This window comes from Cibotium barometz, chromosome 26, assembly GCF_041138505.1.
Source record: "Cibotium barometz isolate CiBa-2024 chromosome 26, ASM4113850v1, whole genome shotgun sequence".
Lineage (NCBI taxonomy): Eukaryota > Viridiplantae > Streptophyta > Polypodiopsida > Cyatheales > Cibotiaceae > Cibotium > Cibotium barometz.
Genome location: NC_141071.1, coordinates 39,762,339 through 39,790,164, shown reverse-complemented (window position 1 = coordinate 39,790,164; position 27,826 = coordinate 39,762,339). Strand labels below are relative to the sequence as shown.

The window sequence follows — 27,826 nt, the reverse complement described above, 5'->3', positions numbered from 1 at the left end:
GAGGGCCGGGTCCTAATGATACGCCTTCAGGTTCGTCAGAACCCACTAAAGAATCTAATGATAAGAGAGACATGCAAGGCTCGTCAGAGCCGGACAGAGGACCATTAACACCACAATCAAGCACTAACGATGCAACCTCGTCTAAATCGAGTACTAATCTCTTTTCCACTCTTGTTTACTTACCTAAAGTAATGGAAAAAACTCAATCAATCTTCGGGCGAAACTTGGCCATCTCGGATATATGGCGTTATTCATCACTAATGGGTTTACCCCTGATAGGCTTAATAGTACGTTTTTGGGTTCAATCTCTCCATAATCAGGAATCTGTCTCTTACTTTCGCTTTTCAACGTTAGAAAAAGTCTCGGAAGAGTAAGTAGTGGAGTGTAAGGATCTCACCATTGCTAGTCAAGGGTCAATATGAGTCAAGTTTTTGTTTCTCGAGCTAGTCAAGGGTTTGAAAAACAAGTTCTCACCATTGCTAGTCAAGGGTCAATATGAGTCAAGTTTTTGTTTCTCGAGCTAGGGTCACGAGCGAGCAAGCTCGTTCTGAGACTCAAACAGAGAAACGCTTTTGTCATTAGCTTCATCAGTCTCAGGGACGGTTTCACTACTTCCTTAAGGCATTGTCTTGAAAGACCCATGAGTTGGGCATAAAACAATTGATTTGGGCTCAAAATACAATACTTGTTATCTATGGTGTAAAGGATGCAAAGGAGCAAGTAAGAAATGTTATGTGCAAGATGTAAAAGGGGCTGCATTAACAATTGATTTGGGCTTAAAATACAATACTTGTTATCCATAATGGTGTAAAGGATGCAAAGGAGCAAGTAAGAAATGTTATGTGCAAGATGTAAAACTTTAGAAAGAGGATTAAGTACAAGGGTTCATCTAATTGTTGATGGCACCCAAGATAAGTACACATTGCAAAAAATGCTTATAACAAGGTTAAAGACAATGATGCTTATGTGTCTAAGCTAATATTTGATGAATTAGGAGCTAGAGGATAGAATAAATTATAAGTGACGTGGGCATAAAAATTTACCTTTTGGACAAATTTATAGGTCAATCTCTCTACATTCTAATAAACCTTAAATGCTTAACTTTACTTTGTGATGAGCTCTTCCTCTTCTCTTTTACTCTTGTGGGTGCTTCTCTCTACTCTTTGGGTGGCATGATCTCGTGGAATTGTTGGTTTTCATGGTGCATGTGAGTATTTAAGCTCTTATGTGAGCTCTTGCTATGGTGGTTTTTCGTTAATTTGTGGTGATACTTAAGATTTGAGATTCATGCTAGTAGGAGAACCTTACATAGGTTTTTCTTTGGTGAAGTTTCAAACTCTTGTTTGAAATTCCATTTGAAATTCCAATCTAGAGTGGAGTGAAGCTTGAGTATGCATGGGAAGGCAATGGAAGTATGAAGATGAGAGACAAATAAGCATGAGAGAGGAAGAGGATGTGTTAATAGGAGAATGGGATTGGAAGCATTTCTTATTTATCTCACAATGGTAGAGAACTCTTCCATTGTCTACCACCACCTAGTGTAGTTGGCGGAGCTTCAAAGCCTTAAGGTACGAACTTGGGTTTGAATCTCGTTGCTCTATGGTCGTGGGTGCAACATTTCAAAACGAGGCAAGAGGAGGGCCTTCTCATGGGGGTGTAAAGAGGTATAAATCTCCTAATATGCTTCCCTTTGTGTGGATTAGAGAAGGAGCTAAGCACAAGGAATCTTGGGCCCATGTAGAAGAAGGAAGGAGGAGGACAAAGCAGACTAGGCAGCCTCCACCATAATAATAAAAAATTGGATCTAAGGAGGACTAAAGCATAAGTATAATTAAGAATACTCAATGATAAGCATAAACAAAATATCATAATAATAAAAAATTGGATCTAAGGAGGACTAAAGCATAAGTATAATTAAGAATACTCAATGATAAGCATAAACAAAATATCATAATTTCTTGCAAACCAAATCACTAAAGTGAGATCAATGTACATCATTTTATATCTTTAAATGTGAGCATGTAGATCAATTATTTCCTCCATGATTAAATATCCTAAATTCTCTTACCTTGATTCACTTCTAAGGATCACTTTTAGCACTCCATGATATCACCTTCTACATAGTTAAGATGGTCTAGTATGTTATCCACACCCTTGTGGATCAAGCTACTCATCTATTTGACCACATGTAGTTAATAAAAGCAATGTTGTACCAAGGCAAAATAATCGCACCATATTAGAACTCTAGTATACACAATAAGCTAGCAAATTGTATAGGCCTCTATCATGGACCTTAAGAACCGTGCACCCATAGAGCACCATATTAAAAATCATTGATAAAAGATGGACTCACATGACCAACAAAGGTGTACAAAGTCAAGGCACAAAATGTTGTGAATGAAAAAGGAGTCAATGTAATGTAAGTTAATGACAATGATGTTGCTAAAGTGATGAAATTTAATTTAATTTTAATCATCTAAATATGCTCCTACCAGAGCCAAAAATGCATTACTCTCATCCCCCATGTGAATACGATTTTTTGTGAGAGCTTTAGTGTAAAAAAGCTATATTTATGAAAGCAAGGAAGTAAGGGTTAAGGGTTCTTGACCTTGCACATGGTATCAGAGCTCACCTCTTGCGGATGTGGGGAAATTATCTTGTGGGTGTGGTTATTTTCTTCTCAATTAAGACTAGGCACTTTAATCTCTATGTGAGAGTCATTTACTTCATGACTAATCTCTGATCTAAGTGGCATAATGGATGTACTTCACTTTTTGCAATACCTAAAAAACTTGTAAGGTTTTTTCCCTTTATATAAAAGAATCTTAGCCTTTGGGTAATAGCCAATAGAGTTTCTTTTATCCAATGGATAAAGAAACTTAACCTTTTTTGTCCCTTAGCCTTTAGCCTTGTAATTGTCCTTGAGGTAGATGTGATTCACTTTTTACAAAATCTTCAAGCTTTTTCCCCTTCACATAAAAGAAAGTTTTAATTTGTTGTGAAGCTTCATAAATTGCTCAAGACCTCTTATGCTTGCACCAAAATTTGCTTTTTTTTCCTTTTTCTTCACAAACTCCCATGCTCAAATTCTCCCTTGAATTTTCCTATGCTCTAATATCACTGTTAAAGGATCTTGTAAATGAACATTTATCTTACCCATTTTAAATAGTAGAATCCAAAAATTGTGAATGGAATATTAGATCTTGCACTAAGCATAGATAAAACACATAAGATAATAATCAATAACACAAGATTGGGAACAATCCCCCTCGGATGTGTGTGGCTTTCTCTCCCACACATAGTATTTAAATCATATTCTGAAAAATAGCCATTCGAGCCATTAATAGAGTATTTTTCCAAAATAAAGCTTTTCTTATACAAATTAACCTTTTTCCAATGTCTAAGGTATCAAAAATATTATAACCTTTGCCAATAACTATGTACAATGAGCCTAATCATAATAAACCAAGACACCTACGTAGGAGTTCACGTCCAATGCCTATTATTGTCATCCTCATAATCATACAATCCAAAAATGTTAGGTCTTAATTAAATTGGAATCACTCAACAAAATAATACTAACATATGGTAGTAATTAATTGGACTCGCTCATAACCAACTACTATCATATGAATACGAAATTGTTTAGACTCACTCAACAAATCCTCTCTCACATATGTGGTACACGCAACGCAACCACCTAAATCCATGCCAGCATATATTCAACATCAAGTATTAAAAAAACTCACCCATGATACTGAGCTAAATACAATAACACAATATGCACCCTTAGTGCACCATATAGAGAGAGTACATGTCAAGCATATATTTAACATCAAATATTAAATAGAATCACCATATAGAGAGAGTACATGTCAAGCATATATTTAACATCAAATATTAAATAGAATCACCCATGATACCAAGCTGAATACAAAGACACACTATGCACCTCGAGTGCACCATACAGAGAGAGTACATGTCACATGTAACAACCAAGTCATTGAAGATATGTTCGAAGCTTATCATACCCAAGAACCTCATAAGTGGTTTAAGGTTTTTCACTTAGTGGAATATGCCTACAATGCCTTTCACCATCGTAGTCTTGGTATGTCCCCCTTCAAGGCTCTCTATGGGTAGGATTGTGTAACTCCTCTTACTTGGCCATGTCATGTTGAAGACTCAGAGATCACATGGTGTGTAGGAGTAGGAGACTGTATAGAGTGTGATGGTGACTCAAAGTGAGTGTCTGAGAGTAAAAGTGCAAGAATTATTGGCATGAGTACTTCTTTTATTAATTTGAAATAAAAGTGCAAGGGGCTTTTTATATCTTTGGCTAAATTAAAGGTCTAAATCATAGGAGATTCTACCTAAAAGGTACTGACATCACTGCTTAGTGGGCTATTTAGGACAAACACATACACACACATAAAGGATGGACACAAGGTGGACTACAAACATAAAGGGCGAACTAGAAACCCAGCAAACCCCCCTTCGGAGTAAGCGAGGTGTTATGTGGGTAGCCTTCATATACATGATTATTTGGACTGAAGATTGTACACGTGATAGAAAAGATCACAATGTACCAAAACCTAAAACTCTCATGTCAAGCGTGATAGGATCTTGACCACACATGAAATTTCTCAGCTCCCAAAACTAGCCCCCCCCTTACTCTATACAGAGACTAGTTTGACATCATATCAGATTTCATCTCGCTGATTCTGACAACTAATTCAAACAGCTCTGAGAGCTGACTAAGACATCTGATTTAATGTTTGGATTTCGTCAAACAACTGATTTCGTATTCGTATTCCATCAACTACTGATTCACCATTCAGATTCCATCAACAATTGATTCAGCATTCGAATTCCATGAAAGTAAACCCAGCCAAAAAGAAAACCTGGCCAAGAAAGTTGGCAAAGTCGGCAAGCTCTAATGCACAGGAAGTATAGAGTCACATAGGGCTTCATGCCATTCTAAGCTTCACAAGGGCTAATTATTTACAAGGCCTTGGTAGGGTATCTAATTAACACATAGACACATACCTGCCTTCAACTAGAAAACATGATGAGGAAAATCTATTTTTTCTATCAGTCTCACCATTTTTCTAAGGTGTATAAGGCACCTTACCATGTATTGATGTTTTTTACCTCTTTTAGCCATATATGTATAAAACTCCTTTGACATATATCCCCCCTCCCCCTCTTGATTTGTATGAAGGGTGCTAACTTTATAAGTGTCTAGACACATTTTCAACCAAAGAAACAAATTGTCTAAAGTATGTAAAAACCTCTAACTTTACCTTTAATAGATACACCTAAGTGTAAATGAAATAGTCATCAATTTAATGTCACACGGAAGAGACATCCCTTAATCGATGGTGTCCTTTTATAGGGCCACATATATCACTATGTATAAGATGTAATTTATTGGCATCCCTCAATCGATGGTGCCCTCATAGGACCACATATATCACTATGTATAAGATGTAATTTATGGGCATCCCTCAATCGATGGTGCCCTCGTAGGACCACATATATCCTTTTATAGGGCCACATATATCACTATGTATAAGATGTAATTTATGGGCATCCCTCAATCGATGGTGCCCTCATAGGACCACATATATCACTATGTATAAGATGTAATTTATGGGCATCCCTTATTGACCCATCTTCCGAGAACGATGCCTGTTGTTACATCTTACCCAAAATATACCCCTCATATACATGTTTAACAGGGGCTTCAAGTTGTGGAAAATCTGACATCATCTCTTACCTTTCAAGGTACAACAAACAACCAAAATTCAAGTGTTCAATGTGGGCATGCCATAGAGATTTCTCTCTCTTCCACATCATAGATAAGAGAGCGACAAAAGATAATATTAAAATATTGACTTCGTCTCTCTTTTGTAAACTCTCTGGGACCACATTTGGCAAGGGGTTAGTTTGGATATTTATAGGGTTGTCAACGAAGGGGTGTTGATTATAGAAGTTTCATTACATAAGACAGTTACCTTGAGTTCCAGAGATTTCTTGGAGGAAGTGGTTTTCATGAGGCCTGTAAGAGTGTTGACTAAGAACTTGATGCAAGGGATTCCCTATTGATTTATGACTTCTTCTTTAGCATTAGGAAAGATCTGCACCTAAAAAGGACTGTCTAGGAGCTTTCTCTCTCTTCCACCTACGTAAGAGAGACAAAATCTAATATTAAAATATGGACTTTATTTCTCTTTTGTAGACTCTCTCGGACCACATTTTATAATATTACTAACCAAACCTAGGGAAAAATGTAACTTCTGATGCTACTGACATTCTATCTTAAATATGTCAAGTTTGAAAATTTTATATAATCTAGCTTAGTATTTTAAGTTTTTGGTAGTTTGAAAAATTCTATGAGTATTCTTTGATTGCAAGGTTTATTTTCAATAATCATATTTTTTTTTTGTGTGTTTGAAATACTATCAACTTCATAGTATGAATTTCTAGTTTTCCTCCTTTTTCTGTGGTGGGCAGCACTCTTTCTTTTTCCTCCATTCTCATATTAATGGTGATAGATGTTCCCAAACGATAGAGATTAGAGTAGAAAAAAAGGAGTAAAGATGAAGAGTGTGTTGGTTTTCTGATGCCACAAAGTTGGAACCAAAAAAGAGCTAAAACCAAAAATCATCTTCATTGATGTGTCATATCATGGCAAGTTCAGAGAAAAAAACAAAGTTATGAAAGTCAATATTGTATATTTTTCATAATCTTATAGATTCCATTTTTCCATAATCTTATAGATTTAAATTTTATGTTTTGTTAAAGATTTTAATAAAATATTTGTTTAATGATATGTAATATATTAATGATTTTATCAATGTTTTAAGGTAAAAAGTTCTTTTTTATGATCCAATGTTTTTGATTATTATAGCTAATTTTGGGTCAATGTTGTTATGAATTACTTATGTATACAAGTGATTTCAATTGAGTTTTAAGATACACAACGTAAGAAAAGAGATATTCACCTTTAACTTGATGCTGAGTATGCACCTATGGATAAGAGGAAAGAGGTTGCCTTGATGATGTAGAATGAACAATAATGCAAGAGAAGAGAGATGCAAGGAAAAAGCATGTGGATTTATGGGTAGAGGGATCCATATATCCAATTGATCCTATATCAGAATGGCCCCCTCTGTCGTCAGGATTAACCTCCTTTATCAAGTATATATGTGATGGTTATGTAGGTCTCTTAGGTTATACAAGAAGGCTTGCCAACTAAGCACATTATATTTACACATTAGCCCAAGGTATATTGGCAAGTACGAGAGTAATGATAACATGACTCCCAAACTTGCTTGCACTGATGAAGAATCACATATACCAAAATTAAAACTTTTTGAAGACCATTTATGAGCATGGACTCGAGACTAGATGACCCGACATGCAAAGAGGGCAGCTCCAAGGTTCTCTATGACATTCTCTTCGCATGATAAGGTACCCATAGAATGAAACAGACTAAACGCACAAATTAAAGTGCCCCATAGACCCCCCAAAAAAATGCCATACCTTATCCACCATTAAGTGGAATGAGTATGCCCTCCATTTTGCATTTTTTGCCTTTCCCCCAAGAGAATCAAACTAGTAAGCAAAGACAACGGAGTAGAGAGGTAAATCTTTCCACACCTTGCATTTTGGTGGGCCTACAACCCTGATGCCGGCCAACAAGAAGTCTTCCCATGCCCCTTCAAGATCATGCAAAGCTCGGACCATCCATTTGGCACTAAGTCTCTCCTAGCAGGCCAATGCTCCTTGCTTGTTTAGGTAGACAACAAACTTTCCATTTGACTTTGGTTGCTTTCCTTTATTTTCCATTTTCCCATAGCACAAGTTGTACTTGCGAACAACGTGAGAAGTAAATGACACTAGTGATGAGGATTCTGTTCAAGACAATGATCTTTCCTCCAAAAAAGAGAACATAACCACACCCACAATAGCTATTTGAGTGATCACCCTGCTTTGGATAAAATGAATGAATACTAATCAATTGGCTATAACATGGACGAAGGCTTCGAAAGAAATATGCATGTCCACAAATACAGCATAAAGCTTTCAACAACGGAAAGTTCAGGTTATTTCCCAAACTTAACAAAAGCCATGTCTCCATGAGAGTCTAGTCACAACGCTTCAAATCATAACGCCATCATGCATAGCATAGACAACATGACATGGCATACCCGCTCACGTCATCAATACCCAGTGTAAGTGCAGGTTCACGCATTAAAATGTCACTGTAGTAGACAAATCTTCATTTACAAACCCTCGAACTGTGTTTTTATCACAGGTGTGAAAGGCAGACATGATGAAGGTTAGCAATAAAGAGCACCCACACACAGCCACAGTAGTTGATTCAGCCATTGCACTCCTTCAGATAGAAAGAATTCACACGGAGTTTAAACTAGCTGGCTGCAAAGTGGACAAAACATACAGAATTGAGATATATATAATTTGATTTACAAGTGTTTCAACATATACAACAAAGAGAAGCTCAATGTACTATATACTCCTCTGAACCATTCTAAGCATGTCTTGTTGCATGAGCAAATCCCCATAGCTGAAAAATACGAGAAAAAAGCTTAGTACTACAATAGTTTTGAGAAAAACTTGTCAAATAAACAGCACAAAGTGGGGGAAACTTCACCTCTACATTCGCAATAGAGAATTCCATTGAGGCTGCCAAGCAGTAATTGCCAAATGTGTCACAAGCACCACTAGATCCATTCAATCTGTGTCATAATGGCAGTAAGTAATCTCTCTCTCTCTCTCTCTCTCTCTCTCTCTCTCTCCATGATGAATTTCCATGGACGGCTTTGTATCACCTCAGTGAGAGAGCTATGTTTACATTTTGTTTCTGGTTTTATTTTCCATTCCATGTCATTGAGGATGACATATGATGAGCCCTACTGGTTTTCCTGGACTCGTTACCCTTTGTTTTTTTGGTTTCCATGTTTATGTTTTTCATCAGTTTACACATGGAACATATGTAACACTTTTAGTCTCATAGACCCATTGGTTCATTAGTATATAGTTCTCTTTGCGTAGCTTAGCTTAGCCTCCTGTTCCCTGCTGAGCATAACCCCCATCACCGAATCAGGGGGTGAGGGAAGGACCCATCTCATTGAGAGCTCCATCAGTCGTAACATCAGGTGGATTTTATCAGCTCCAACGCCAATGCTTAGACTACTTGAAGGTTGCCATCCATGAGAGTCACACCCAATTACTACAGAATGGCCATCGTCTATACAGGAGTCACGAGTCAAATCCAGTTGCAGCGGCAATCACACAAGCAGCAGGAGTTCTATTGGCTTATGATCATTGGAGTCCCCAATCAAGTCTGTTCTGCGGTGCCTTTCGGCCTGGCCCATGCAACAAAGGATGAAGCAGCACGAAGCCCTGTTGCCAGGGTCATATTTGGTCAGTCAAGTCCCCAATAAGTCTGGTCTGCGCTGCCTTTCGGCATCTGACCCAAGATCTGCTAGCCCACTGGTCCACACAAGTTGCAACAAAGGATGGGTGAGTAAGTATTTGTGTCCACTCATGAAGCAGCTGCAGCAGCAGTTACCCAGTTGAAAGAAGAATGGCAAGCCAATTAACTTTAGGGTTAGGTGCAGGGTAGAATAGCTCACACACAGAAATGAGAGAAAGAGCCAAATGTGTGGTACCCACAAAATGCAAGTCAACACTTGCATGTGTGCCACATCCATATAGTATAGAAGTACAAAATATTATATGTTAGAGTGTCCTTTCACACTTGATGTCCAAGGGGAAAAACCACATGGGAAAAAAAGCCCTTGGTTAAGCCCTGTTCACACATAGCACTACCGTAAGTGAGCATATGCCTACAAAGAATGCCTCTTATATGATCAAAGAGGGGTATCTCATGAAGGATAACTACCTATGTGTTAGGTCAAACATAAGGCAAAAGGTCCTTGACGAGTGCCATGCTCCTCCATATGCAGAACAGAGGTATAATGCCTACTACGCACATGATTGAGTGTTACTTCTTTTGGCCAAGAATGCGCAAAGATACAGAGGCATATGTACGTGCATGTATCACTTGCCAGAAAGTCATGTTTGACGCGCAAAAGGCTCTTGGTTTTCTTAAGTCTTTGCCTATTCCCTTACAGCCATGGAAAAGTATTGCAATGGATTTTATCATGGATTTGCCTTATACTCAGCAAGGCCATGATGCTATTTGGACCATCATTGACAGGTTTACCAAGCAAGCACACTTCTTGCCAGTCAAGAAGACCATTAAGCCTAAGCATATGGTCAAGATATCTGTGGCACAAGTGTTAGAACACCATGGTATGCCTAAATCCATTGTGGGGGATAGAGATCCGAGGACTACAAGCCTCTTTTGGAGAGCTCAGTTTGACAATATGGACACTAAACTAAACTTCCTGTTGGCTTTTCACCCCCAAACGGATGGGCAAAGTGAGGCTGCAAATACAGGTGTGTTGGATCTTCTCAAATGCTATGTTGTAGATCAGAAAACAGCTTGGAAAAAGTATCTATTGCTGGTAGAGTTTGCATACATCAACAATGCATGCATCCACAAGAAAGACCCCGTTTGAAATTGTTTATGGCAAAGTGATATTGCCACCCATCCTACGCACTAAGGATGAGGTCTTTGCAGCTGATGAGTATGTCAGAGATCTTGATGTTGCCTTTGCACAAATGCGGACAGCTATTGCTCATTCATAAGATAAGCATATTAGGGATGCCGACAAGCATACAAGAGAGGTGGACATCAAAGAGAATGATTGGGTATTGCTAAAATTTGAGAGAGCAAGACTCTATAAGAGGCCACAAAAGGAGGAAGCATGCCCTAAGCTCTCTACCAAGTATTACAGACCTTTTAAGGTGATCAAGCAGATTAATGACATTGCTTTCCGGCTTGCATTGCTTGATCATTAGAGGATTCACAATGCCTTTCATGTGAGTCTATTGCGTAAGTATGTCGGACCAGAGCCAGAAAAGTATGTCAAAGAAGAGTTGCCAGAGATTAATGAGCTAGAGGAAGTTCTTCAACTTGAATAGATTGTGTTTCACACGTAGAGCAAGCTACCTGCCAGTAAGCTTTCCAGGAGATACCTTGTGAAGTTCAAAAACTATTTGCCTATCAACGCAAAATGGGTTGATGAAGACTACTTCAAATATTATCCACAGCTTCTTTAGGCGTAGTTGGAGGCTTTTTAGTTGTGATCAACTGTTTAGAAGCCGGGAGGGATGTCACCATTTGGCCGCCCAAGTGGTCTTCCCTATTTCGTGCTAAGGTACGGGAGTCCAAGGAGCTTCGTGTCGCCCCTACTGAGACCAAGACTCGCGTCACCTACGGGAGGCCAGGACTCGTGTCACCTACAGGAGGCCAGGCCTAGTGTCACCTATAGTGTGGCCGAGATGTGGAACCCACTGTCAAGGATCCTACTTTAGACTTCCCACTAAGCCAGTTCCGTGCTTGAGAAGACCTACTATTTACAAGTTCAAGAACGGGAGATATATCCATTGCATGATGCACGTGCACACATCTCTGCTGGCTTGAAATTGATTTGCACACGACTTGGTTCGTGTGACTGCCTGCTATGACGTGTCCAAGTCCAGGCAACGGCGGACATCCACTCGTGAACCGTGTGGATGCCCTATCTTCTGATTGAGTTTATGGCATGTGAACATGTGATAAGTATCATTTCTAACGGTTAACCTTATTTATATTTACAAAGGTTTTATAACGTTAGGAGTTCACACTCACTTTAAATACCGGGCCGCCCGTTGGCCAGTACCCCGGGCCCAATCCCATAACTATTCTCCAACTAGCCTGGTGAGCACCCTCACCTCCTTTCTCATCCACATGAGGCCATTTTAATGGCTTGTGTAGTGCCCACTCTATACTTAAGGGCACTACCATGTGGCAAGAGGGGATTGAACCCCTTCCACCTACTTTCCTTCACGACTCTCTCTCTCATGTTATCACACATTTGGTGGTTGATGCACCGCTCCCTTGCTCTTTATCTGAACATCAACTAGCTTCAATGTGTACCTGTTGTGCTGTAGGCACCTTTGTAGCCACCAACTGTACTTGTACTTGACTGTGTACCTACTGTACCTTGCAAGTACATGCTAAAACCCTAATGGTACCTACAAGTTAAGTGTACCTTCAAGAACATGATGAAACCCTAATTGTACCTACAAGTACAAGGTGAAAATCCTAATGTCTATGCAAGTACATATTGATTATCATCCAACATCTACAGTACCAAATGTACATTCTATGAACCGGCACCGAGTGTACCTATTTGAGTACCTAATATTGACACCGCGTACCAGTACTTGTTTGTGTACTTGTACCAAGGAGGCTTGAACCACGGTCTCTACGAGGGTGTGAGCCAGGCTCTACTACGAGAGCACATGTTTGTGCGCGAACTTGAAATGACAATTTCGCATTCACTTCCCTCCAGGTGTATGAGACTAGCGGCTAGGCAATTCAGATTCATTCCACGAGTTCGACATCAAAAAACTACTTTAACACACTTCTGTTTGGGTAACTTGTCTTCATACTTGCATTGCATTGGATTATCTGGCTGGCAAGCCCCTAGAACTTTATACAGATTTAAATCCTCCAATAATATACTTCACTCTTGAGGGATGGTTGGCTCGTTTGAGGACCCAATGAAGGTGTACTGTGCAGTGCTTGTCTCTTTTGCAAATTATCTTATGCAATGATGTATCAGTGTAGTTTCAATCAATGACGTGGCACCCACCCCGTCACCCACGAGATTCTTGCAACTCTTGGCTTGCTCTCCGAGGTTCTAATTATCAAGGTTAGTGGCGTGATTCGATAGGGTTAGGGGAGCCTTGGGATTAGAAGAAAGCAAGCTAATACGGACGGCCAAGGTCATTATTAATAAATCCATGTCAACTAGCTATTTATAACAGGATGGTTATTTATAGCAACAGTGGGCACTATATAAGTGAAACATGGGTTATTGTTGTTATAACCTCACTATTGGTTAGAGTTCGACATAGACTCCAGCCACACATGTGGCAGAGCATAGTTCGGCATGCCAAAGGCCTCTATAGGGCAAATTGGCATGGCTCTCTCGGGGCATTGGCCCCTCGCTAGGGGGTGGCTCAAAGCATAGAACCTACAGTTGGGAGGTGAGCTAGCATGCACCCCTCTTAGGGGGTTGTTTAATCACTTGTGTTGTGTGTTTGGAGATTCATAGGGTTGTAAGACTTGGTACCAAAGCAACCTAAACGCAAAAGGTATCGTAATGCACAGAAGAAGGTCTTCGTAAGCCTTTCCATTTTTGCTTTCCATGGATTAAGAACCAGGTATTGTTGGAGAACAAGCCTTATCCAAGTACAAAAGGATAAAGGCGTGTTAACTGTTGGGGTAAACGCATTATGCCCACCCTTGTAGTTTGTACAAGCCCATAAGTTTTATAGTACATAGTACACTTAGTACTTTTAATGTACTACGTGCACTATGTGTACTAGTGCAAATATACATGTGTGATAGGGGAGTCACACACTCATACTTTGTGAGTTGACTTATCCCCACACGTCTCTCTCTCTCTCTCTCTCTCTCTCTCTTCTTCTCTGTGTGTGTCTCCCACATGAAACCCTAACTCTCTCCCTTCAACTGGTATCAGAGCACTGCGTGTGGTCTTGAGACAGCAGGTCGTTGCAGTCCAGAGAAGGTCACGTGTGTGTAAGGAAGGCGTTGCAGTTTTTTGGCAGAGCCTGGAGAAGAAGCGCAAGAAGTCAACGTGTAGGGCAGGTGTGTGCTGGTTCTCATGTGCTAGGCGCAATCTGTGTGTGCAGTGGGCAGCGACTGTGTGTCCCTGCGTTGAAACCAGTGTGTCCCTGCGTTGGGCAGCGACTATGTGTCCCTGCGTTGAACCAGTCGCAGGCAGGTGGGCGAATAAGCACACGCAGGCAGGTGGGCGGATATGCGCATGCAGGCAGGCGGCTATGCATACTCAGGCGAACACGTAAAAGCAGCTCCAGTTTGCGATCGCCGTTTTCAAAGAAAGCGTGGCAGCAGTATCCGTCGCTTACGTTTACGTGTCCCCGTGGAGGTCCCGTCGCCCACTACCTTGCCTGCACCTGTGGCCGCTGTGCCCACCATTGCCAGCTGTGACTATCACTGCCTCCTGTGGCTCTTGCAGCAACCCACCTATGCCTTGTTGCACTGACTGTAGAAGCCCGACCAACAAGCCATCTGATGCCTCTGGACCCGATGTCTTCTGCACCAGTTTTCAGACAATAGCCGTACAGCACACGAATAGAGCATCCGTACCTGCACAGTAGCAGCAAATTTGACGCCCCCCCTTTTCTGCAAAAGAAATCAGCTGATTTCAGAGGTATTTGCTTCAATTTTGGGATTTGCATGTCCATTTTCATCAATTGAGCAGGTACAGGTCCAAATGGCTCAAATTTTGAGCAAAATTAGCAACATTGGGTGACATTGGTCACATTCCGGGTCAATTTGCAAGAAATTGGATGTCAACATTTGGGGCTTTTGATGTAATTGTGCCATTGGGCATTCATACATGCTGTATGATGTGAGCAATCTCACATTCGGGGCAAAATTGCAAGAAATTGGAGTGCAAATCAAAGGGCTTTTGTGCCAATTGAGTTGTTTTGCATACAGGCACTGGCATTTGATGCTTTGGGCAATGTGTTGATGCCTGTCAAGCACTCAATGTGTCAGTAAATCAAAGGGCTTTTATGTATTGGATGTATATGTGGCCAGGGGTAAGCATTGTGAAGACTCTGGATGCCTTCATGTGCATTAATGTACCATTCATGATCAGAAATTGATCTTGAATCAAGGGGCTTTTCAAGATTTTGTGCTTGTTGAGCTTGGCAAAGCAGCAGGGAAGACTTTTATGCCTTGAACCCTCAGTAATCACTTGCAGTCAAGGGGCTTTTGCCTAATTTCTGTCCGGGACTGTTGTATGCAGTGGTGGGGACTGTCAAGGTCTGATTTTCACTCATTTGGATAGCCAGGAGAGCATTTATTGCTACTGTACTTGTTGGTACAGATTTGGTACAACTTTGTACAAGTTTTGGCATGGCTGTACATTGATTTGAGTGAAGAAAAGGCTCATTTTCAGCTGCTGTACTTGCCGGTACAGATTTGGTACATCATTGGTGAGCACTTAGTACTGTTGTACAGTATTTTGGAAGGGGAACAGAGCACATCTAAGGTGCTGTCCTAAATCTGCAGCAACCAGATTTTGGTGATTTTATCACATTCAGTGGGAAGAGAGTTGCATTCGTGCTTCCGCAGTGGGAGATAAACTTTGGGAGAACAACTGCGAGCACTTTGTGTGCTTTTGGTGCAGTGTTTGCACATCTTGCAGGGAGTCAGGCATTGACTGTGTCAAAGGTTGCATATTGCTATGGCAACCACAGGTGAGAGCTCTTCATTGCTTCACATCAAAAAGCTTGAAGGCTCACATAATTATGACATTTGGCAACCCAGTGCTATAATGTGTTGCTCCAAAAGAAGCAGCACAAGCCCATCAAAGAAAGGGGTGTAATGCCCGCTTCTCTTACTGTGGGAAGATATGGATGAGCTGGCAAGATCCACCATCATGTTGTCTGTGTCAGACACTTTAGTTTTTAGCATACGTGAAAAGACAGCTTGGGGAATGTGGCAAAGATTGCAGGACTTGTATGCCCAGCAAAGTGCCTCAAGCAAAGTGTATTGGTTGAAGAAACTCATAGGTCTTCAAATGAAGGAAGGGGCGTCTATGACAGCCCATCTAAATGAGTTTAATGGTGCTGTCAGCCAGATCATCAATCAAAAGTTGGCAATGGACGATGAATTCAAAGCCACCTTTCTCTTGTACACTTTGCCAGAGAGTTGGAACACATTCAGGACAGCCACTAGCAATTCAAATGCTATGCTGTCATATGCAGATGTGGAGGGTGCTCTCCTTCAAGAGGAGATGAACAGGAAGAACAACTCTCTTGGAAAGTCCAATGCAATGAATGCACGTGGGAGATCCCAGCAAAGGGGTAAAAGCCAAGAACGGGAAAGGAGCAAGTCCCGCTCCAAAAAGGACTTGGAATGCCATTATTGTGGCAAGAAGGGACATTTCAAAAAGCAATGCTACAAATGGAAGAATAATCAAAAGGAAAAGGGCAAAGGAAAAGACAAAGACAAAGATGAAGCCAAAGATGCAAAGCCAAAGGGCAAAAGTGGAGTCAAGATTGAAGAAGTCAATGTGTCACATGCAGGTGACAGTGAGGATGAAGTCCTATTCATGTCTTCACTTGATGCCCATTCACTCCTTGCAGGAGATGGTCATGGTATGCACTCGTGGATCATTGATTCAGGTGCCTCCTTTCATGTCACAGGTTGCAAAGACTTGTTTGTCAGGTATACTGTTGGCAATGAAGGAGTAGTTTATTTGGGTGACAACCATGCATGCCAGATTCTTGGCAGAGGTGATGTGAGGCTTGTGTTTTCAGATGGCTCACAGCTTATGCTCCATGATGTAAGGCATGTGCCTGAGATCAAGAAGAACCTGTTTTCTACTGGACAGCTTGATGATGCTGGTTATGTTACCACATTTGGTGGTGGAAAGTGGAAGATTAGTAAGGGCTCACTGGTTGTTGCCAAAGGCTCTAAGGTGGACACTCTTTACTTCATGCATGCTGGTGTTTGTCACCATGCTAATGTAAATGCAACCGAGCTGCCGGAAATCTCTGTGTGACATAGCCGGTTGGGACACATGAGTGTCAAAGGAATGGAGCAATTGTCTCGTTTTGGTTACTTGCCTTCTCTAAAGTTCTCAAGTTTTCAGTTTTGTGAGCATTGTATATATGGCAGGCAACTCCAGTGCCCCCACAAGAAAGCTCTTGGACAGAAAGATGCTCAGTTAGAGCTTGTGCATACAGATGTATGTGAGATGCCTCAGCTTTCTTTGGGAGGTGCAAAATATTGTGTCTTTTATTGATGATGCCACACGCAAGGTGTGGGTTTATCCACTTCGTTTGAAGAGTGATACATTCTCAGTGTTTGAGAAGTTTGTTGCTCATGTTGAGAGTCAAACTGGCAAAACACTGAAGGCTTTGCGTTCCGACAATGGTGGAGAGTATATGTCCAAACAGTTTCAGGACTTTTGTGATGCTAAAGGCATCAAGAGAGAGCTCTCTACTCCTTATGATCCTCCACAAAACGGGACAGCAGAGAGGATGGACAGGACCATTCAGGAGAAGGTCCGTTCTATGTTGTCACATGCTGCATTACCTCATGGTTTTTGGGCTGAAGCTGTTATGACAACCGTTCATCTTATCAACAGGTCACGTAACACGAGGCTTGGTGGGAAAGTGCCAGAGGAAGTATGGACAGGGAAGCCTCCGTCCTACAAGCACTTGAGTGTTTGGTTGCGTTGCGTACGTGCACATACGCAGGGAAATATGCACCAAACTTGATCCTAAGTCTCACAAATGCATATTCCTAGGATATGGTGACAGAGGCGAAATGGGATACAGACTTTGGGATCCAGTGAATAGAAAGATTATACGCAGCAATGATGTCATTTTTTATGAAACATGCATGTATAAGGAGCCTGCAAGGCGACAGGAGCCTGGCAGAGTCATCTTTAATGATGATGGACATCATGGACAACAACCAAGGGCTGTAAATCAGCCATTACAGCAACAAAACCAGCCCTTAAATGGTGCTGAAAATGGTCCAAATGGACAGCCAGAGATGGCAGAAGATATCCCTATGGATATCCCACAGTTAGAGGAGATACCGGGCATGATCTTTCAACCTTATGGCATGGAACAGGAGCCACCAATAGGTGATATGCAGGCTGGACAGCAACCTGCAAATGATGGTCATTGGGTACGGAGATCCACAAGACCCTCAAGACCCCCTAACAGGTTTGTTCCAGGGGTTGACTACTTGATGCTCACTGACTGTGGGGAGCCCTCATGTTATAAGGAGGCTTTACATAGGGCAGACAACGCTCTTTGGGAGCGTGCTATGAAGTCAGAGATGGATTCTCTGCACAAAAATGGAACATGGAAGTTGGTGCATTTGCCTACAGGCAAGAAGGTTTTGCGATGCAAGTGGGTTTACAGGCTCAAAGTTGCACCTGATGCAAAGCCAAGATACAAAGCCAGGTTAGTGGCTAAGGGCTTCAAGCAGGAATATGGTGTGGGCTTTGATGAGATCTTCTCTCCAGTGGTCAAAATGACCACACTTAGAGTTGTATTAGCTTTGGTTGCTCATGATGATCTGGATTTGATTCAGATGGATGTGAAGACTGCTTTTCTTCACGGTGATCTCCATGAGGAGATATATATGCAACAGCCAGAGGGTTATGCAGTGAATGGAAAGGAGAAGCTTGTATGCAGCTGAAAAAGAGTCTTTATGGGCTCAAACAGGCACCAAGGGAATGGTATCATAAATTTGATACATTCATGAAATCCCAGGATTTCACGAGGAGTGACATAGATCACTGCTTATACACCAAGAAAGCTTTGGATGGCAGTCTATTGATCCTCATCTTGTATGAGGATGATATGCTGATTGCCGGGAAATCTCGTAAAGAGATGGATGCCTTGAAGAAGAGGCTGCATCAGACCTTTGATATGAAGGATTTGGGTGATGCAAATCACATTTTGGGTATGCGGATACTTCGGGACAGAAATCAGCATGTGTTGTATTTGTCTCAGAAGGAATACATTGGCAAAGTTTTGCAGAGGTTCAATATGGAAGGGGGGAAGAAGACTAGTACTCCTTTGCCTCCATATGTGAAACTCAATGCTATGGACAGCCCACAGTCGGATAGTGATAGGGCTGATATGGCCAAGATTCCGTATGCTTCAGCTTGTGGCAGTCTCATGTATGCCATGGTTGCTACCAGGCCAGACATTGCATTTGCAATGGGAGTGGTTACTAGATACATGGCCAAACCTGGCAAGAAGCATTGGGAAGCAATGAAAGGTATCATGAGATACCTGAAGGGTACACAAGATATGTGTATCTACTTTGGCAAACAGGATGCATTAGTGCATGGTTACACGGATTCAGATTATGCTGGTCATCCAGATAACCGGAAGTCTACTACCGGTTATGTGTTTACATTCACAGGAGGTGCTGTATCATGGATATCCAGGATGCAGAAGTGCACTGCCTTATCTACTACAGAGGCCGAGTATATTGCAACCACAGAGGCTTGCAAGGAGGCATTATGGCTATCTCGGTTAGTGGTTGATTTGGGTTATACAGGGGATATTCCATTGTTGCATTGTGACAGTCAGAGTGCCATCCAGTTGGCAAAGAACCCTGTCTTTCATGCAAAGACGAAGCATGTGGATGTGAAGTATCACTTCATCAGAGAGGTGATAGAGAACGAGCTGATTCAGCTTGTCAAGATTCATACGGATGACAACCCGGCTGATCTGTTGACAAAGAGTTTGCCTCCAGAGCGGTTTGCTCATTGCAGACACTTGATGGGCATTGGATGAGGCCAGTTTCAGCCTTGATATGGCCTTGTATATTATCATGTACATGCTGATTTTTCTTTTCCTTCATTTAAGGGCACTTTGCCTTTAAGTGGAAGGTTGTTGGGGTAAAGGCATTATGCCCACCCTTGTAGTGTGTACAAGCCCATAAGTTTTATAGTACATAGTACACTTAGTACTTTTAATGTACTAAGTGCACTATGTGTACTGGTGCAAATATACATGTGTGATAGGGGAGTCACACACTCATACTTTGTGAGTTGACTTATCCCCACACATCTCTCTCTCTCTCTCTCTCTTCTTCTCTGTGTGTGTCTCCCACATGAAACCCTAACTCTCTCCCTTCATTAACAACCTCTAAAAGGCTTTATGTGTATGTGTGTGTGAACCCACTCTTAGAGTGTGGTTCACTAAAATATCTAGATATTATATTTGTAATGACCTAGGCAATAATGTCATACAGGAGAGGCTCTAAGCCTATAAAAGCATTGTACTCTCCCTTACTTCTCCCTATTCATCAAATGCCATAGCCATGTTTAGTATTCTCTACACTTTTGTGCTAAGGTTGATTTGATGCATTCTCGTTGAAGATATCTCTACGCCATGCCTAAGTTTTCATCTCAAGAAACAGTTTATGCTTTTTAGGGTTCTGCTTACATGATAGGTTACATGGATTCCGAGAGTGGAGAAAGATGTGAGAATCACATGTTTAAATGTGCAGAGAACCTTTATGAAGCCCTAATTTTTCTTAGGTTTAACGCTCATCTGGGCTGCGTTTTTTGCTTAGCTATCTATCCTTGACACGTACTATCTACGTGTAGGCAAGGGTTGAGTTTGCTACCCTAAAACTGTGGGGGAGGGCTGTTACAACGTATGCACAGTGGTTTTGTGGGCAGCAAGACGGGTATGATGTGAAAAAACATGACATGCCGGCTTCCTCCAGAGCAGCAACAGGATGGATGATGCGCAGCAGAAATGCAAGATGCCATTTGGTATGATAGTTGAGTTGTGTTGTGGATCTATGCTAGAGTTGATATGGTAGAGCTTGTTGCACTTTAAGACTCAATGTCCTATCGGGATTCAGCTCTTGGGATTGGTAGTAAGCAATTGGATCTTTGTAGCAAGGTCTACAAGAGGAGTCTTACACTAGCCTAGGTGAGAGGCAATAAGCTTGAGTAGATGCTATGAATGGATGTCCGGATCCAAGGATTCGCTTACATATGCTTGTCTACTTGGGCATTCATGAGGACGAGAATTGAACAATAGGGAAGTATGTTACGTCCCGATAGGCCTGTTGGGGTTTCGGACCCCTCGTGTGTAACCACATGTATGTGACGGTCTCGTATGTGTACCCACTTGTGTCCATATGCATAATGCCCCCAAAGGGTTAAATGTATGTGTGCGTCCACCCTATGTATTATTCATGTATATGTGTGTGAGAACACCTGCCTAGGAGTGAACACCCCTTATATCTGGATAAGATAAGTGTACCATGTGTCCTATGTTTATTTGTGTGTGTGATTTGATATGGGTCAAAAGATAAGGCTTATGCCTATAGAAGCATTGTACTTGATTGAAACTATACAACATCACATCATTTGAGTCGTGCAAATCATCTCTCACTAAGAGCTTTTGTTTCTCTCTCCTCTCTCTTACTCCTTTGCAGAAATGTACACCTTCGATCCCCCTTAGCTAGGCTCTGTACTGTGCATCTCTAAGCATCTCTAAGCCTTCATTCGGTATCATGGCCTGCTTTGCCGCCTGCTCTTTGCCTCTCTTTTTCTTTTTGCTACCAATCGACGACTTGCTGTTGTTCACTATTGTGTGCCGCCTTTCGCATCACTTGGCCGCCCCCATCACTGTTGTTTGTACATTGTTGTTGTCAGTTCACCAACGAAGCAATAACAGCGCCATCTGTCGTCTCTAGTTGCCACCTCATGTGCGCCATCAGCTGCTCATCACCTCTCTACCACAGCCGCCTGTAGCCGCTGCTCCTTGTCTCATGACCAACTGAGCACAGCCGCCTCCACCTAGCTAGGTCTTCTTCGTCGCAACCCGTTTTCAGAATTTGCCTGCACCTGCTATGCAGCCCATCACCCACTATCACTTCCACGAACACTCCATCGCCTGCAGAGCCCAAGGTGTGAACACCCCTTAAATCTAGATAAGGTAAGTGTGCCATGTGTCTTGTATTTATTTGTGCATGTGATTGCCTATAAAAGCATTGTACTTGATTGAAATTATTCAACATCACATCATTTGAGTTGAGCAAATCATCTCTCACTACGAGCTTTTGTCTCTCTCTCTCTCTCTCTCTCTCTTTGCAGCAATAGACATTGTTGATCCACCTTAGCTAAGCTCTGTACTGTGCATCTCTGAGCCTTCAAGGCATAGGGTTAGGGCTAGGGGCGTGGACTAATCCTGGTTAGGGTTAGGGCTTAGTTGGGGCATGGGGACCTGGAGATACCAGTACACACATGGGATAGGGGTGCAAGCAGGATGAGGTCTAATTTGGCTAATAGCCTAGGGCTAATAATGGCTAAAAGCTTATAAATAAAGCAAGGGCAATAATAGCTAGACTATTGCTATGTAAGTGACCTTGGGAGCATTTATGAGTTATAGAGGTATCCAGGTGATAGACAAGAGGGCTACCAAGGGCGTGCAAGACCTCACGGCCATGGAGCTGCAAGATGGGTGGTTTTGGCTAATGGTATGGGAGGTGGGGCAATCGGTACCAAGCAGGCTTGCAGCAATCAGACCTCAGGCTCGAACCCACTGCAAAGCTGGCTGACTAGGCTAAAAAGCTGGTCATGGGTTGTAAAACCCCTTTGAAGGGTTCGTAGGCTGGGCACCCCTCACTAAACCACCAGTGTTCCTTGTTGGCCAAAGCCCATCCATTTCCCCCTTCTTGGTTGGCCATTGAGCTGCCCACAACCATCCCAACCACTTTAGCCTTTGTGTTACTAGTACCATATTCCCATGGGTTCGGACACACCAAGGACACATCTTATCTAAACATTTGAAACAGACAGGTGTCCGTCCACCCAACCCATGAGTCTAATAAGTGTGCGAAACTGGCACAACTGACATGTAAAGGACGTGTGCAGTGGACTCTGACCACCCCTACGCGGTACACCGGCAACTTGTCCCTGGACAAGGGCTAACAAAATGTCCCTGTGTCCAGCCTTAGGGCCTTGCACTTGTCCTATATAGTCATTCTGTTAGCCCTTGTCCCTGGACAAGGGCTAACAAAACGCCCAGTGTCTGGCCTTAGGGCCTTGCACTTGTCCTATATAGTCATGTCCATGGCATCCAAGTGCGGGATGCACGTGACATGACTAGGCTGAGAATTGTGCCATGTCTAAAGCATGCTTTTGGTAAGACCACCCTACACTGGCAGGTTTTCGGCAACAATAGTTGGGATGCTTATTGAAGAGGCCAAACATGAACAAAGAGACGTTTATGGCTGCTTACTGAATTTTCCCAAAGCTTTTGATACAGTCCCTTCAACCAGGCTGATTGGCATGCTGAGGCAGATAGAGGTGGAGGAAGAAGTCATATAGGGAATTGTAGCACTACATGAATCGGTCACAGGCCAAGTCTGAATAAAGCAGGGACTCTCAGAGGAGGTCCGTAGTATTGTCAGGGTCATACAGGGATGCTTGCAGCCTTGCTCTCACGCCCACTTTTTTGGACTCTATATCAATGAACATAAAAGTATTTTGCATACATTAAGTTTTCATAAAAGCAATTTAAGTCAAATCTGTAAACTTACAAATCCTCATCAAGATGAAGTGCAAAGTGGCCACCTCCTCCCAAAGAGATTGCATCGTTCATGCACAAAAGGTAGTACCTGTTTGCACCTAGAATTCACATTGATTAAGATATTAGCATCTATTTTTTTCTACAGTTAACCGACTACAAAAGCATTACAGCAGTCAAAAGTTCCAGAAAATATTTTCTCACACCCATCACATCAATCCAGTTCTCAGGCTAATAAACAATGGAATTATCTAGAAATGCAAAATTGAAACTCTTAGGATAAAGTACCGTGCTGCCCAGCAGGGTGGCATAAGTTTGAACCCTGACACTCACATACACACCCACACACACGTGCACACATGCATATATCCATATAGTAACTGTCAAAAGCAAACAAAAAATGGTTTTGCTAACAGTGATTCCAATCTTTAAAGGCAAATTGACTTGAACTTGCATGGAAGCTTGGCATGTAGTTCCTCAAATTTCTACACGTGTAGATGAAAAAAAAATTCCTATACAGTGGCATCCTGAAAATTGTGTCTAGATCTGATCTATATCAGACAACTGCTTCTTCCACCCCGATCACACTAAGTCGGTGAGGCAACAAACAACATCATGAACTCCTGGACAAATACCGCTTATAGCAATCAGTGAGTCCAGCACAGTGTCACTCCCCGCTATTGTAGATCAAGGCCTAAGTATAGAACACCACGAAAAACAGCATGGGCAGCAGCATCACATCCATGCAGGCATAAAAGTTCTGCAATGTAGGGCAGCAAGGCTGGATTGGGGGTGAGGTCTGCCAACCATGGTGCCTATGTAGTGCAAAAGCAGGAGTATATCAACCTGGATCGACTGACAATGCCACATCTCGGATTCATCAAACTCATAGCTGAGCATTCACCTTGATTTATTCATTTTTTAATGATAGGCATGCTGTATTACCTGTGGCTCTGAAAATGTGTGGTTTTTCATGAACATTTGTGAAGACAAACATGTCGTTAGTTCCCTGCATATACAGTATAGCATGTATTAGCAACTTACTAACATATAACAGAGCACACACATCCATTTAATGGCAAACTGAGACGTAAGAAACTTGCCAGATATTTCCTTTTAGATGTGGGTTTCAAAGGTGCTGTCATAAGCCCACCAAATGTAGCCCCATGAAAATCCCCAGCCACCTAAAAATAATTTCAAATTTCCTTTAGACCAGAAAAATAGGCAGGCTGTAAGGCAAAATTTTACAGAATATGTTGCCATTAAGAGATCTACACACTCCCACACAGGAATCCAGAGATGGCATTAATAAAAACACCAATTTTGAAAGCACCTCCCCTAGCACATACTTGACTAGACTTTACTGCATTAATTAGTTCCATGACTTTACTGACTTTACTAATTAATGCAAGCAATGGAGTCAGTTCTTGCTCATTAATAATAATTCCTGTGCACCACAGCTCGTCACTTGGGAGACCCTGCAACGGATGCATCAGCTGTCCAGGCCCTGTCATTGGCAGTTGCAGACTCAGCTTGGGCTGTTTCATCTGTTCACATAAACCAATGCCGGCTAATGGGTGCATCAGCTGTCCAGGCCCCGTCATTAGCAGTTGCAGACTCAACTTGGATTGTTTCATCTGTTAACATCCACCATTGTGACTAGCTCCATCAGGCTACACAGATGCTGCAGTTCTGTACAAAGAGGCTGTACAAATGCACCAGAGCTGTTTGAACCTACAGCTGCCAGAGATCGTATGATACCAATTCCCTAGAATTAACCCATCGAGGATCTAAATCTTCCCAGTGACTCTGTCATTCTTTCTTAGGTCACCTCCGCAGGCATAACAAGCTGTAAATTCTCCATGCAGGGAAAAAAATTTGATTTAGCATTCACATGTCCAGACTCCAATCGTCATATTTACAAGTGTTTGGCATGCAATAGGAGATATGAAGCAGCTGTGGTCCTTCACAAACACACAAGCCCACGCAGGCACCCATACACACAAAATCCACACATGACCAGGGCTACCCAACATTGGTCAACCCCAGCTGCCCACTTGGCCTGCCTAAAAGCACCCAACGTGACTTCCTTTGCCACCAATCACTTCCAACCCTACAAGCTACCTTCTTGGATCTAGCAGCTTAATGTTTTGTAACCGACTGCCACCCCAGATACTGCTGACATAAGCTGCTCCTTTACGGCACACCCCTTTGAGAATGGCCTGCACGCAAAACCTTTGTATCTGTACATAGAATGCATCACACCAGTCTACATGAAGATCACTTTATGCAAAGAATGGACATTCAGTAGACTTGAAGAACCTAGTCTTTGTGCCAACACTGAACAGCCCTACCTCTAATGTGAATCTCTACTCAAAAAACGGCCTCTACTATAGTGTTATAGTGTTCAAAACAATACAGCCAGTCTTAATCACTAATGAGTTCCAAGATGCCCAATCATGTGAACTAACATTCCATGTAATCATGTGTCCCATGCCATCAAGCCATGTAGACTGGCCCTCTAAGTCAACAATATTCATGCATGCAAAACTACCCCAACCAAATGCAACTTACAAGATGACCTAAAGTGATGATCATCCATGTGGATACACAACAACCAACATCATGGGAATGATGTTCATGACCTGATGTACGATCCCATGTATGTCTCCCATGTGTATCCATGTTATGTCATCTTGCAAATGCATGTCAAGGTATACATGTTCTAGCTCCCATGCTATAAATTATTGAAAACTGCCTAAAGGAAGCTGAGCCACGGATGAATTAAATAATGTTATACCCATCATGTGATATACTAGGTGAAAGTAGATATGTTATCACTTCGTGAAAACCTCTCTGCAATACAAGCATACGTTGTGTTTATATCGACACCTTTAACAGTAAAAGTCATATCTCCCATGTTGATCTTCTGCAACATACCAAAGACATGTTTTAGCTTCGGTGGACACTCTTGGTTACAGCCTATCTTCAAAGGATCTCCAAAAATAATACATATCTTATTTTTATGCATAATGCTAAAAGAGGACTTCCTACCATATTCTAGGATTAGACATCCTATGCAAAAAGAATGATTTTCATCATATTCATGAGAAATAAATTTTTTGTAATTACGCATAATTAATTGATTGGTCATCAATGTACATCAAACAACTCAACTTAAGTTAGATGATTCTAGCTTATTCTTTCAACACTCGCCCTTAAGCCTAAATCCACCCAGGCCACATCGGCTCTAAATTGCTCAAACTTTATCCTAGGGAAGTGCCTTAGTGAAGATGTCTTCCACTTGACTATTTGTATGCACATATCCATATCTTAGGTCTACATCACCTACACCCACCTTCTCTCTTGTAAAATGATAGTAGACCTCTATGTGCTTTGTCCTACAATAAAACACAAGGTTATTTACAAGCTTAATACTAGACATCTTGTCACACAACAATGTATATACTCACTTACGCAATAAACCTAGTTATGAAACCATACGTGACTGGAGAGATCAAAAATGATATACAATAAACTCTTAGACATGCAAATATGAAGCCCATGCTATGTTCTATTACCCTATGTTTCTTGATCGCATGTATGCCCACCCTCATCGCTGCCTAAAAATAGCATGTTTATACGCAATGCATATCCAAATATAGTGACCACCTTCTGGTTAGCTGTAAGATGCCCAACCATATGAACATGCATCCCCTCATGTGCCAAGGGTGTTGCCTATGTCCAATACTAACTCCCTATCCTATGCAACCATGTGTCCCATGTCATCTAGTCATTCATGCATGCAGAACTGCCCAAACCAACCATTAACAACTTACTAGTTAACCTAAAATGATGACCATCCATGTAGATACAGATCAACCAACATCATAAGATTGATGTCCATTACCTGTTGAACCATGCTATGTATGTCTCCCATGTGTATCTATATTATGTCATCATGCAAATGGATGTCTAAGCTATGGAACTGATGAAAACCGTCTAAAGGAAATTCAGCCGTAAATGGATCAGATGATGTCATACCCATCATGTGGCATCCTAGGGTGAAAGTAGACATGGAAGTTACTTAGCCATGTCACCATCTCATGTGTATCATCAAAGGACATCGAACAACTTGCCTAATGTTAAATGATTTCAACAAACAGGGACCATCATGGTTGTAACATGGGCCAAAGCAAAAAAAAACAAAAACAAAAAAAAAAACTTGGCCAAACAGTGCCTAGAGAAGATACATGCAATTATGATTGGTCTCAAGGTGACCTGGGAATTGGAAATAGAACGAAGATTGAGCTATATCTTATCATGTAAATAGGCATGACCCATGATACAAAAGCATAGATGTACCAGTAAGAAGGGTTCCGAGAGTGCAGAGCTCTTCCGATAAAGTGTTCGTAGTGAAATACCATGCTTCGCTGTGCTGCCCTTAACAAACAACATTATAAAGCATTAATATGGCATCCTATTGTATAAACATAGGAGTAATAGAAATCAAAACCCCCAC

The 27,826-nt window shown here is 41.7% G+C and overlaps 1 protein-coding gene across 2 annotated transcripts in view; it reads right to left on the bottom strand.

The window, feature by feature from the left end:
* Positions 1–8,264: 8,264 nt before the first annotated feature.
* The window catches only part of LOC147623958 (oxidation resistance protein 1-like), a 21,262-nt gene continuing 1,700 nt past the window's right edge, over positions 8,265–27,826 (bottom strand). Inside the window, exons 3-8 of one of the 2 annotated variants that reach the window (XM_086820613.1) lie at positions 27,670–27,742; positions 24,408–24,488; positions 24,250–24,313; positions 23,318–23,405; positions 8,681–8,765; positions 8,265–8,593 (exon numbers count right to left, since the gene is read on the bottom strand). In XM_086820613.1, the coding sequence (XP_086676739.1) occupies positions 8,558–8,593; positions 8,681–8,765; positions 23,318–23,405; positions 24,250–24,313; positions 24,408–24,488; positions 27,670–27,742 (427 nt within the window). In that variant the 3' untranslated portion in view covers positions 8,265–8,557. Of the gene's footprint in view, positions 8,594–8,680; positions 8,766–23,313; positions 23,406–24,249; positions 24,314–24,407; positions 24,489–27,669; positions 27,743–27,826 lie in introns of those variants that run through there. The other variant, XM_086820614.1, reaches the window with a different exon arrangement.